Source organism: Dicentrarchus labrax, unplaced genomic scaffold (assembly GCF_905237075.1).
Source record: "Dicentrarchus labrax unplaced genomic scaffold, dlabrax2021, whole genome shotgun sequence".
NCBI classification, from domain to species: domain Eukaryota; kingdom Metazoa; phylum Chordata; class Actinopteri; family Moronidae; genus Dicentrarchus; species Dicentrarchus labrax.
This window is the reverse complement of record NW_026136708.1, coordinates 23798046-23812027: the sequence shown is the minus strand read 5'-3', so window position 1 is coordinate 23812027 and position 13982 is coordinate 23798046. Positions and strand designations below refer to the sequence as shown.

Here is a 13982-nt window from a genome sequence, read left to right as displayed (position 1 = left end):
AAGGCAGTGCCGAAGGTTTTATTGACATCACATTGTCATGACTCCTGCTGTGTGATTGTGTGGTTTTCTTTGCTACCCCTTAGTGTGGGTGAGGTGTGCTTGTTGGGTGTGTCTGTCTGCTTGATCCCTTCCCCCGTTTGCCCTCTCTCTCCACTCACCTGCTGCTCACCCACAATCAAGCACAACTGCCTTCAATGAAGACTGCACCTCACTACTATAAGAGTGTCTTCTTCTAGTTCTATATTACTAGTGCTTTTGAACATCCGCCCAACTCTACGTCTGATTGGCTTACCATGAAATTTTACTTAACCTCAGCCAATCGTCAGCATTTATGCGCTTGTCTCGTGCACTGCCCACTAACCAAGGAAGAACAGTAAAAAAGTCTTTGCCTCTCGGCTCAGAGATCTAGTTGGTCTGATGAAAAGAACAGCTTCAATTATAGTAACGCGCCGCATTTTTTGGCAGTAACGGCAACAGCGCTATTAAGATGGGAAGAGTAATCAATTAGATTACTCGTTACTGAAAAAAGTAACACCGTTCCCATCACTGGTCATAAATGAGTTGAATTTCACCAAGACCAAGGAGTTGTTTGTGGACTGGGGAGGAATACATCCATAATTCACGGGAAGCAAATTGAAGCTGCTTACCAGTACAACTACCTCAGCGCTGATTCTGAACCCAAGACAGGGTGATCATCAAGAAGTAACAAGAGCATCAGTACTTCTGGACTAACCAGAGGAAGGCAACCTTCATATGAGGCTGTTGGCCTACTAAACCTGGCTTCCAGCCCCCACCTGGCAATAACCTCCACACCCAAAGTCCTGTTCTTTTTTTACTATTCCAGCCTCAGGAATTGCCCCACATTTTTTTATTTAATTTGATTCTGTTTTAACAAACTCCTCCAACAGATCAACTTCAGATGATGTCAGGTCAATCTATAGACCTATGCAATAAAAAGTTCTACAAAGTGGTGTCAAATTTCAATGTTTTGCCATAGAAGAGGAAGTTGTTATTTGCCATAGAAGTTGTAACTTGAGTGTAACTGTAAATCTGGCCCAAACCTCACGTCCAGGCCTGACACAAGACTACAAGCAAATAAGGACTCATACCACCTCATTATTCAGATTCATCTTCCGCAAAACCATTTTGGTCACTTTAACAGTGTTTGTGTATACAGTAGGTCTGCACCATCTGATCAACTGTGTCCACCCTGTCTGCATTCTCCAGTCGACCTTTTGGGATTGCTGGGAAGCCTTCCAGGACCTCTGACTGCTGCAGATACCACTTGAACTTTTTAAACTCCTCAGCTACCAAATCTTCTAAAGATCCCAAAAGGATCTCTTTCAGTATTGCCATATTTTCTAGCTGCAAAGATCCCAAAAGATGCCAAAAGAAAATGTTCACCCTATATAACAAATTCTCCAAATGTAATCTGTGAGTTCAGATGCCCTTTGAGAACTTTATGACGATCAGATTAAATTAACTTGTAAATCCAGACAAGAAAGTCCATCTTTTCATTCTCCACTTGGTCAAAAGAACTGATTTATCAGTTTATCAGGATCAACAATCAGCCAGATTGCCAGCACGTTCAACCTCCCTGGAGCCGACTGTACAACACCTGTATAGGTGGGAGGAGTTACTTCCGGAGAAGTTACAGAGCTGGTCTATTGCTAACAGGATTGTTACTCTGATCTGGTTTGAGCTGAGCTCCTACATACTGTATATTTGAAAGCTAAAGCTGCAGTAGGCAACTTTTATAAAAATAACATTTTGTCATATTTACTGAAACTTTCCTAACACATTCTCTTTACGTCGTCTATCACCAATTTCAGTCAGATCAAGGTCATATTGTTCAGCAATCTTCAGAAGCTGATCCAAAATCCCAAAAACCCTCACTTGGAGCAGCAACAATCTCTACTATCCCAGCCATACTAACTAAACCTGGACCCCAAATGAAGAAACACAAGAACCAACAGAAATCATTGAATAAGTCAACTAGTGAACCAACGAGACACTAATGGTGTCCCCAAAACTAATGTGGAAGTTCCCCTCTACCTAAACTTCCAAACCAAAACTAAGCTACCTCACTGAACCCCAGTCTTCATGAAGATTAGCAGTGGGCTATTTAGACACTTAAAGCAATAGCCCAGTGAGACAACCAGCAAGCTGGTTAGTCACCTGATGGCTATGGATGTGTGCCCGAGACAAATGCTCTGACCGCACACCACAACAGAAAATAACAAACTAAAAAAACAAATCAACAAGCCCAAATGGACCATGTTGCTAATACCTAACAGGGAAACTCCACAGAAGCCAAAACATACCACACTAGAGGACCAAGCAATCTCTTCTGTTAGCTCCTAACTGCCTACTCATGGCAACACCTGCTAACTGCAGGACCAAACTCCCCCCGACTGAAACCCCGGTCATCCCTATGTTCCCCGGGTCCTATGTTCCCTGGGTCCTATGTTCTCCGCTAAGGTTAGGGTTAGGGTTAGGGTTCTCCGGTCCCATACAAAGCGGGGGAACATAGAACCCAGGGAACATAGGTACGCTCCCACATACGCCTCAGCCAAAACCAATGCACTTGCAAACAAATAACCCTACATCAAGCAGGGTACCAAATAATGACCACAAACAAATCAAATTTTAGCGCCCACTTGTCACAATGTGAACAGGTCCCTGCTCCACACCGAGCTTCAGGCTTATAATGCGTGATGCAATGGTGCTCGTATCGATGAGTGGCAAACATAGGGAACATATAAAAGTGGGGAACATGTGACCTATATAGGGGTCAAAGGGGTAATGGAGCCCTTGGGCCAGAGTTTCTGTTTGAAGTGACTTTGAGTGTTAACATTTCTTGTTGGACATCAATTAAATGACTAAAAATACTACAAGTGAAGCAACCATGTTTATTCAGCATTCTTTGTGCTGCCTATTGACAGTATATAATGCAGAAGTGTGTTAACCCTTCATTCTCTCAGCCAGCAGGGGGCAGCTCCACTCTGATAGTATTGATTCTTATGGGGAAGTTGATTTGATGATGACAGGGCATGTCTACCTTCTGATTGACATCTCATTCTCAGTGAGTCCGTCCAGCTCTAGTTGACGAGTTGAAAACCATGAGCAGCCAATGAGAGCAGCTCAACCTGCAGTACGTCACCGCTGCTTGTTGCAAAAAAGCCCAACTGGAGGCTTCAGATCTGGACTCCACGGACTGATAAGTGCTTCAGAACACAGCCTGTATATAAAGACTGTACTCATGCAGTCTTTATATAATGTCTATATTAAGATCTCCTGCCTGTTCAGTTCACAATGTCTTCGGTTTATGTCTGAAGTTGAAGATTATAAACTGTGAGTGACATGGAGATGTGTTTGTTGTGTGACTGCAATGACGCTGTGTGTTAACAGAACAGAACCCCCCCCCCCCACTCTGTTTAAATAAACAGCGTGTGGTCTGCGAGTGAGCAGTCGGTGAACTTTGTCCTGTAGGACAGAGTCTGTCTGTTCGGATTCTTCAGGCTTCAGCAGGACAAGCAGCTGCTTCAACGTTTCTGCCCAGTAGAAACTCAACATGGCCGAGAGGAGAGAGGTAGTGAAGGCAGCAGTAGAGCCCGACTTCCTGCAGTTCAATGATCTGGCCTGCGAGGCGGTCGGTGGGAAGGTGAGTCACTGCGAAGATTTCACGCTGTCATTAGGACGTACAAATATATTCATTAACTCAACACATGCACACATACAATGTCCAACGAGCAGCACATTAAGATAGGTAATCCAGGGACACATACAAATACTTAATTTGGCCTCACAATAGACCTTTTTTTACAGCATGAACATGACATGACATGAAATAGTAAAATCTGCAATGTTCTGAAAATATTTCCATACTATCATCATACTTAACAAATACAAGTTCTGAAACCTGCTCTCTTTTATTGATTTTATTGTATATGAAGAGACAGTATGAAGGTCCAGTGTGTAACATCCCTGTAATATAATATTTATAGATATGTTTTCATTAGTTTTTGATCACCTGAAAATAAAAAACATTGTGACGTCTTTATCTACAGAGGGAGCGGGTCCTCTTCTGGCAGAGTCCGTCATGTTTCTACAGTAGCCCAGAACAGATCTAGATAGGGACTTTCATGTTTTCCAAGAGTTTCACAACCACCGTAGTTTCTCCTAAATGCGTGGAAGACCGAATCCTACACACTGGTCCTTTAAATGGGGGTGCTGTATATCGTATATTGTGTATTTCTAGGATTAAAAAAAGGTCTGATGTTGTTCTTTCAGGTTATTTTTGCTTCAGACGAATGGTTCGCTCCGGCTTTCAACCTGCTGAAGGTACAACTCTGACCCACCAGCAGCACATATGATCAATATCACTGTGAGGAGAAACAGAGCCTCTGTTCTGGTGATTTAAGTAATTATTACATTTTAAGGGGAAAGTCTGTTATTGTTCTCATATTTTTATTATCACAGAGAATATCACCAGACTGAACTGAAAGATGTCATGCTCACACTGGATTGTCCTGGTTAGTACTGTAAATACTGAGAACTTTGAAGTGTAATGTTTGTACAGAGAGAGCCGCCACAGTTCATCGCTTCTGCCTTCACTGAGTTTGGGAAGTGGATGGACGGATGGGAGACGAGGAGGAAGAGAACACCTGGTTAGTGTCTGGAATAAAGTCTGCTGTTGTGTAGCATGCTGACAATAAGATGAGACTTTTATTTGATTTTCATATTTTTTTTTCATTTTTTATTTTCATAAATAAAACAGTCTGTTTTTTTGTTTGTGTTTGAGGTCAAAAACAACAAATTTATGATGTTTCTGTTTTTCTATCAAACCTTTTCTGGCAGGTCAGGACTGGTGCATCATGCAACTGGGAGTACCGGGGCTGATCTACGGCTTCGACGTCGACACCTCCTTCTTCACTGGAAACCACTCGCCCTATGTCTCCATCCAGGGTGGCTGTCTGGGTACAAACTGCTTTGTCTTAAGCTCCTAAATTATGAGACTCTCTGACGCCACAAATTCTACGAGAAACCTTTTCATGCAGGTACACAGAGATATCCATAGAGGTCTCCGCCTCTCCAACGGACCCGCTGATTAAAACCGCTAAAAACACTGAATAAAGAAGTTCCACCTTAACAATCACTGCTCCTCCCACGCTGTTGGACAGACAAAGGACGTCCCGGAGGAGACTAATGCTAACGTTAGCTCAGCTTGTTTCTCTGATAACTTAAGATCCAGACGTCCGATGACTAAAATCCTTCATCCGGTTCAAATCTAGAGTTAAAAAGCACCAAGATCTAAACAGTGGATGGTAACAATGTGGCTTCAGACTGGATCAACAGTCAATGTATGACAGCTTCTGGCAGACAACCGTTTGGTGCTAAGTACTTGTTGGACCGTGCTGGAACCACAGGGGACACGAGGGATCAAACTGAACTAATACTTCCGTGTTCTTCATCAGACAAACCGCCAACCTTCACGCTGGAAGGAGACCGAACCGGCATGGCCGCCTCCGACAGCCAACTGGCTGCTGTCGCCAAGGTAACACTGACAGTGGACGGGCCGAAATGTACTGGCCACTACAACCAGCTGGTCACCATGGTAACATGACAGTGTGGTGGTTTGATTGACAGCTGGGCTCGGAGGCGTGGCCGGAGCTGGTCGGTGTGTCACAGCTGAATCCTGGATACTCAGACTGTTGCCATAACTACTTCAAGGTCAACTTTACCCACCGAGTCACACACCTGCGCCTCAACATGTACCCAGGTACACACACACACACACACACACACACACACACACACTAATAGCACTGATTATGTAACACATATAACATTGTATTTCTGTGTCCTCAGATGGCGGGATAGCCAGACTGCGGGCGTACGGCGTCGGGCAGAGAGACTGGTCATCTGTCTCCCCCCACCAGGACGTCGACCTGGTGGCTCTGGCCAATGGGGGAGTCTGCATCGGCTACACCAACGCCCACTTTGGACATCCACGCAACATGATTGGTTGGAGTTTGTTGTTGTTGGCATTGAAAATTAAAGTGTAACTCAACTCCTAAATTGACCCTTCCTATGTCCCGCCCCTTTTTGCTCTGTGATCCAACCAAAGTTGAGCAGGCCAACTTCTGTCAACTTTCTCCTTCATTCCTACAAATAAGGTTGTGACTGAGGACTGCTGGAGCTTTTACAATGAAGCACATTCATGGTTGTTTGTAAAAGTTCCTTTGTTGTAACGTTAGCTAAGCTAGCGGGGGGGGGATAGTTTCCCTGCCTAGTCAAATGTAATTGCAGTAACCCCGGTGTGCTGTGTTTCCAGGTCTCGGCCGAGCTGTCAACATGGCCGACGGCTGGGAAACCGCTCGCAGGTTGGACAGACCCAAACACCTGAAGGTTTTAAAACACACACATATTAATATGAATCTCATTCTAACAGTAAAAGAAATCTTCAAACAGTAAGGAACAAAACGTCCTAATTCTTTTACTTTTCTTAACTATTCTCACTTTATTATCATTTGTCCTCTTCTACAAATTCTTTCTCACAATGGCCCACACATGAACAAAAGTTTAACTGTCTCTCTGCTGGCTGTCTTGCAGGTGGACCAGCAGGGGATCCTGCAGGTCCCCGGTTGGGAGTGGGCCGTGTTTCGCCTTGGTCATCCCGGAGTGATCAGCAGGATCGAGGTCGACACCAACCACTTCAAAGGTCGACGTAAACCTTGAGTGTCTTCTTCGAAAAGGTCTTGAATTTTTATTCATGAGCATGAAAATAACAGTGTTTTTACACGCAGGTAACTTCCCGGACTCTTGCAGTATCGAGGCCTGTTCTTTGACCCCAGAGGAGGAGGCTGAGTGCATCAGGACCAGGTGGAAATCTGGGAAATGGGAGGTCCTCCTTCCCCCTCAGAAAGTATGTTTGGAATCACTTCCATTAGCTCTCGAAGTAAAGTTAATTTAAAGTTAATTCTTTATCACCGCCCCTACCGCCTGCCTCTGATTGGCTCTGACCATCTCACTCCACATTCCTAAACCTAACCAACGAAGGCAATGAACATGAGCCAATCAGAGGCAGAGTGGGACGGGTCTACACAGGTGCTTAAGGTTGCATACCTTAGTCCAGGAGGTGTTGGTGAGAGTCGGTGATAGATTAGGGACCGATCATACAGGGACGCATCGCTACAGGCACAGCCGCTTTAAAACCGCTTCGTAGAAGAGCGTGATTAGACATAGTTACAGAAAAAGATGGATTTATACTTTAGATGAGTAAACTCTGGTTTCATTGCAAAGAGGTTGATAACGGAGGTTATTGGGTTGCTTGCTCCATATCTCTCTCACTGAGCTGTTACTTCCTGCCCATTTTACATAAATACGTTCAATTCTTTCTATTAAAAGAATGAAATGAAATGAAAATCAAAACTGAAAGAAAAACAGACAAAGACAGGAAGTGAATACAAACAAGACACAAACGGAAGAGTATTACAAAATAAAACAGGAAACAGCAGAAGTAACCTTTGATGAGTGTTTGTGTAGGAACTGTGTCTCTCTGCTGTCTCCCCGTCAGCTCCGTCCTCACCACAGACATCTCTACGGCGAGGCCGAGCTGACTCTGAGCCGACCCGTCACTCACGTCCGTCTCATCATCAGCCCGGACGGGGGAGTCAGCCGGCTCCGCCTCTGGGGTCGACCGGCGGCAATCGCCGCAGCTCCAGCCGCCAGTCGGCAGAAACCGGCGTCCAAACTCTGATCCTCCGAGCGCTCATAATCCATCACCAGGATTTCGAACACGGAGAGGACGGAACGTTTCTGATCTGTGTTTCACAATAAACATCCCATAATACTGTGTGCCACTGATATCATGTGACTCTGTTATTCATCCTTTAGTTTATAAAATGTCCGTCTCAGCGGCGTCTTCCTATGTCTTGTTTTGAACAAATGAGATTCAGTTTACTGTGCCTTCCCACAATCCTCTCTGTTTCTCCTCCTCCACTCATTTAGATTTAGTCTCATCGGCTGGATGTCCTCCATCGGTCAGCTGAACACTTCTTCTCAATTAATAACCTGCAATAACTGATCAGAGGATCAATGATGTCTCCATCTCTTCTTCAAAATTAGTGATAAAAACAATCAGATAGTCATTGATCTCCTGCTCATTGATTCCCTTTAGTCTTCTCCTCCATCATTACTTCTCGTTCTTTCTCTTCCTCACCCACCCAAGGTCAACTTTAATCAGCCTCAGGCGATGCTGTCACCCACCTCCTCCGTGAAGAACTGAATTAACCTCGTCTTCATCAAAGACTGAGTTCAGTCATTTATTCTCCCAGATGGGAAACCTGGGACTTGCATCCAGGGGACAAAATAAAAACAACACATACAGACAAAAACAAAAGCACCAAACACAAAAATGATTCCTGCACAATAAAAATAAACCATAATACAACAATAGTGCTAAAATGACATGTTGCACAAAAAACAAAGGAGTTTTTACTCCTGTTGGACTGTCACTAAAATCACTAGAAAGTATTCTGTTTACCAAAAATATCTTCAGTTAATTGTATTAAGTGTAAGTAAAGACACAAAGTAAAGGATGGAAAACAAATCAGTCAGAACGAGGCTACAATGTTCTGTATGCAGACGTGTTTTCGTCTTGCTTGGTTTGAGTCGCGGGGTCAGCCACTCACAGCGCTTAGATTTGGACCTGACCTTTGACACCGTCTGGGCAGCCTCAGCAGAGAGGCGGACGTGTGTCAACCGCTCAGTCGAAATTATGGCAATTAGCCTCCATGTGTGGGCCGACCAGTCTCGCTGTGTGTGTGTGTGTGTGTGTGTGTGTGTGTGTGTCTGATAAATGTCCTCAGGTGATGTCACTTGAGTCAGCGCTGGTTGGCTTTACGTTTGAAAATGAAACAAATCTGTGGCTGAGGGACGTCTGTATCTGCTGCAGGCTACGTTAGCTGCTACCAGCAGTGTAACGGTGCCTGTAGAAGAGGGAATAAAGGTTGTTATAGAAAAAAATAAAACTAAAGCTAAAAACTAAAACCAGGTGTATTTAGTTCAAACAATAATGTGCCAGTAGTGTTTGCACACTGACTTCAGGCAGAATGATCAATATGAAATTAACATTAGACACAGAATAATCAATACTGACCCACATTCCTTATTGTATTCCTTATTCCTTATTGCAAACTATGTCAAGCCTTCGCCACCCTAGGGAAGAAATTCAGCTTGCAGAACACTGAATGATGTTGATCTGAGTGGATTTAGAGATGGGTATACTCTGAATGCACCCTGACACAACCCAGTCTCACTGATCTGTACCGCACATGTGCAGCTCACATGGCCAGAATCCACTGGGGTGCTGGACCTGATCACGCCGGTTCTACACAAAGCTCCGATTCCAGGCAACCCAGCAGCACAGAGCAGATCAAGTCAGACAGCGCAGAGAATCAGGTCAGTTTTCAAAAAAAAATACTGTGTGCAGACTGCGGCCTGTATTTCAAGTTACACCACAAATTCCAAAATAAAAGCTATAAATACATCTAAAAGAAAGAAACCATTTCACTCCGTAGCCATGGTAGCATCAATATCGAGGAAAAAGGACAAAATACACAGATCAGCACCGTCACCGCACCGCTACTTCCATCATCAGCTCTGTTAAATTTTATTGTTAATACTGAGAATGAAATTATTTCTGCATTAAGAAAATAAAAGAATGAATCGTAGATCTTTTTTCCAAGCTGATGATTAAAGTAGTTTAAGAGTGAGGCATCCTGTTTCCTTATAATCTCTGCTGAGTTGCACATCAAAAGTCCTAATAATTAAATAATATGACACAGAAATGATGGTTCTGACCCGCAGGTTTGATCCCTGCACTGCCAGCACATCCTTGAACCCGACCCTGACCCCCCCGATCCCCGATAAAACCAGATCTGTGGTCTGATCTGATTTCCCTGTTCGGTTTTTGTGCTGGAGGTCCGACCATCGATCGGCTGTCTGACCGTAATAAAGATAAAGCACAGAGAGGAAATTAAAGCCCGGCTTCCCTCCTCTAATGAGATCATATCCATCATGTTCTGCTCTTTAACCTTTTATATATACCCCCCCAACACACCATTACAACCACGACTACACTCTTCTTCTTTTTCGATCTCTGACTCCGTATTTAACATGAGAACATACCTGGGACACCTTTCTCCATCTGCTGTGAGCTGACAGCAGGGGGCAGTAGAGACCCAGTCTGACTGCTGCTGACAGGAAGTTCATGTGCAGACAGACATGAAAGACCTCATGTAAAGAGGGAGGAAGAGGATTAGAAGGAGGAGAAGATTTGAGCTGATCTGTTCCACATCGGTTGCTAGGAAAACAATCCCAAATCTTTTACATCAATTAATTACATTTAATGCTTAAATTTCTTATTTTTAACCCAAGCCAGAGTTAGAGCGAGGAAGACCAACAGAGGTCCGGATCACCAGCAACCTGCAGTTCCTCTAACGTCCACTAGAGGCTCCAGCAGTGAGTCAGTCTCCACAAGGCCCCATATTGGATGTGTTTATTACAACATGTCAGGCTGTTTTATCTGAGGGACATTATGAATAAGCTGAGTTTGATGCACTGGACCATCAAACAACTGTGACATTTAAAATGAAAAACTGATTTGAGAAGAACGTGGAAATGTAAAGATATATGACAACACTGTGGATGGTGGTATCAAGGCTCAAAGACCTCAGGTTCACTTTGACAAAGATAAGGAAATCTGCTTTGTTTTGCACAGTTTAAACCTCAGAAATAAAAAAGATTCTATAATCTGATGAAGGAAGTTCAGGAGAAAATATATTTAGCAGATGTTTGAGAAATAAAGGAATGTTTGTTTTGTCTTAAATGTACTTTTGTTGGTAAGAAAATCAAGCATGAATCTGGTATCATGAGTTGTATTGAATCATTATACATTACAGTAGAATTACTATAATTTCGTTCAGAAGATCACTAGTTGTCAGTCATTCTTCGATACTCGGTCGTATCGACGCAATTCGGTCGGTGCCATTAAAGTATCGAAGCAGCAGTGTGTAGGATCACCGGCACCCTGTCCTTCCCCTGCATGAAGCAGAAACTACGGTGGCCACATCACGCACAAAAAAATGTCCCCCTTTCTAGATCCAGTGTTTGGTTTGTTCGTTCTGGGTTACTGCAGAAACATGGTGGACTCCACCAGAAGATAAAAACGTCTCATTCTAAGGGAGCAAATTGATTCTTATTTTCAGCTGATTACACACTAATGAAAGCATACCTGTGAATATTATATTAATGTGACACACTGCAGCTTTAAGAACCAACGAATGGACAAAAACAGCAATGAGTGACGTCATCGAGGACGTGGTTATTGTTCACAGCTCTCTCCTACTTTGTTTTGTTGTAGTTGTCAAACGTTAGCATGCTAACACGCTGCACTAAGATGGTGAACATTTTACCTGTTAAACATCAGTGTGTTAGCTCTGTCATTGTGAGCGTGATAGCATGCTGATGTTAGCATTTAACTCACAGTGCGTCCTCACAGAGCGGCTGTTAGTTCCTACCCACCATCTGTCTGTGAGGACATTGACTCTGAGCATGACAATGGCCTCGTAAACCCCGGCAGACTCTCCCCAGGCGGCTCTCACAGTCCCGGAGGTGCAGGCGTCCCTCAGCTTGGCCCCGTGTAGATTATTGCTGCGTCTAACGGGCTGAGGATATTACTTTGCCTGACGGGCAAACAGCAGCAGCACCTTGCATGCTTATTTCCCCCGAGACCCCTGAATCACTTTTTCAACGACCCTCGCTGGAGAAATCTGGTAAAACCGTGTCGGTGTGAATCCCCCGAGAGAGAGCCACGGCCTCATCAGCATAACGCAGAGCAAATCAAAACCCTCCTCCCGCATCCAGTCTGAGGGTCCGGACCTCCAGCCTCGCTGTGCTAGATCAGGATAATGATGGAGGAACGGGCTCTCTGTAAGGCCTCTCGCTGCTGCCGACAGCTGACTGCTTCTCCATCACAGCGACGGTCGGCTGATTGATCGGCGAGGCTGTCCCGTTCAATAACTTCTGAATGAGTTCAGTTAAGAAGCTTTGTGTCACACGCTGTCTCATTCCTGATGTGTTGTGTTTAAAGTTTATCTTCAGGACTGAGAACGTAGGAAGAATGAGCACAAACTTCCAGAACATACCTAAAATACAGATTATTGTATCTGTTGGATGAGATAAAGCAGCAGCTGACGTCCTCATGTGCATCTCATTATGAGCTGAAGGTCACAGATGAGCCCTCATCAGTCTCCCATCACTGTTCAGACGGCTGTTATTGATCTTCCTCACCTTAGACTAAACGCTCTCCGTTAGCCGTTACTGTTATTGTCCTGAGAACTGCAGAGTCAGCAGAACGCGGAGGCCACGCTGCGCTTTGTCTTAGCTCGTTATTCCTGTTTGATTCACTGGCAAACGATCAGAGAAAACACACGAGAGGAGAGATCGATGTGAGCGCTTTGTTTGTATGAATCCTTTATTGTGTCTGTAACGCTGCCCCGAGGACGAGTTATTATCCACAGCAGAGCTCCATCAGACCTGAGTCAACAGATCTGATGATGAATTCTTCTTGTTTTTCTCTGCCTACCTCATTAGCTTCAACTCCAGGTTGTGATTTCCTACATTTCCCAGAATACTTTTAACAATCTCCAGTGAACATGAGGCGTTTGATAGTTCAAGGAGCAGTTGGAGACAGCCCGTTCTGTCTCCAACAAACAGAAAGCAGTTTTAGCTTTTAGCTCAGGAGTTTGTGGGGTTTTTTGGGATTGTTGAGGCATAAAATGTCTGACTCTAACCAGCTTTTCTGAAAATAATTGTGATGTATGTTTTGAGGCTTATTTTTAAATTTTTTTTTATTGGGAATAGAAAGTGAAAAAACCTTTTAAGGTTTTTTTTTGTTTTGTTATTCCAGTGAGAATAAAATCTCTAATAGTTTGGTGACGTGTGGATCAGTGTTTATGCAGCTGCTTTAATTAGTGAAGCTTAAAGGAAACTACAGCTGCAAGGTTGTGCAGAATTTGCATTAATTCTTGCGATCACAACGTTACACAGAGTACGATGATTGTTCTATCTTTATATTTCACTTCAGACTGTTTGCTCTACACTGTTGTATTTCACTTAAATAAATGTTTAGATTATATTATTAGATTAGAGCTATTAAACTAATAAGATAACTTTATAGTTACTGTCTCCTTTGAATGCAGCCTCCATAATATTCCTCCTCTCAGCTCTTCTTCTTGCTCAACTGAGTCCAAATTTGCACATCGCTCCAATTACCATTAAACGAACGACACACAACAGTTCGGTCTGAAAACGGCTGCACATAGCTACAACATTATGTCATTGACATACATACAACATGGCCTCTCCCCAAAAGTGAAGCCTAAACCTCTTAATTGGACCCTGGGGGATGGATGGTTGGTTGTGTATTTATTATGGTTTTATAGTCTCATATATAAAACCTATAAATAGAATATATTTCACTGGTTTTATTTCATTTCTATCTAACTGCATTACTTGTTTGTTGTAGTGACATTTATATTTCAAAGAAAGAGTTTAAACCTCTGTGTGTGTGTGTGTGTGTGTGTGTGTGTGTGTGTGTGTGTGTGGCGCGCTCATGCAATCTTAATGCCAGCAGACACCAACAGGGATCCAGCCAATCAACAGCCAGAATATCTTTCCCTGCTTTATTACAGACAGTCGATCAGTATGCAGAACACACACTGCTCCTCTCTCTCTCTCTTCTCATCAGTTCATTTCTTCGTCACACACGGCTGCTCGCCCCTTGCTCGCTCAGATCTGCAGTGTCTGGAAATGGGAGAGAGAGAGAGAGAGAGGTGGAGGCAACGAGTTCACAAGGATTGACATTTTTAAAAGAAATGACGTTAGCATGCATCGATTCGGCACACAGAAACATT

General features: G+C 43.6%; 1 protein-coding gene and 1 long non-coding RNA gene across 4 annotated transcripts in view; one reads left to right on the top strand and one right to left on the bottom strand.

Annotated features, from left to right (window-relative positions):
* The window catches only part of LOC127368435 (uncharacterized), a 180533-nt gene that overhangs the window by 128165 nt on the left and 38386 nt on the right, over positions 1 to 13982 (bottom strand). The window lies entirely within an intron of this gene.
* allc (allantoicase) lies at positions 3478 to 7869 on the top strand. 3 transcript variants are annotated; one of them, XM_051409181.1, is made up of 11 exons: positions 3478 to 3664; positions 4294 to 4344; positions 4583 to 4670; positions 4861 to 4980; positions 5478 to 5557; positions 5650 to 5782; positions 5872 to 6027; positions 6338 to 6411; positions 6616 to 6724; positions 6810 to 6928; positions 7580 to 7869. In XM_051409181.1, exons 1-11 carry the CDS (start codon positions 3575 to 3577, stop codon positions 7760 to 7762), a joined length of 1203 nt encoding a protein of 400 aa, XP_051265141.1. In that variant the 5' UTR covers positions 3478 to 3574; the 3' UTR covers positions 7763 to 7869. The 3 variants fall into 3 exon arrangements, with proteins under 3 accessions (XP_051265141.1, XP_051265142.1, XP_051265143.1); XM_051409182.1 differs by having other exon boundaries at positions 3568 to 3664; positions 4483 to 4670; XM_051409183.1 differs by having other exon boundaries at positions 3591 to 3664; positions 4567 to 4670.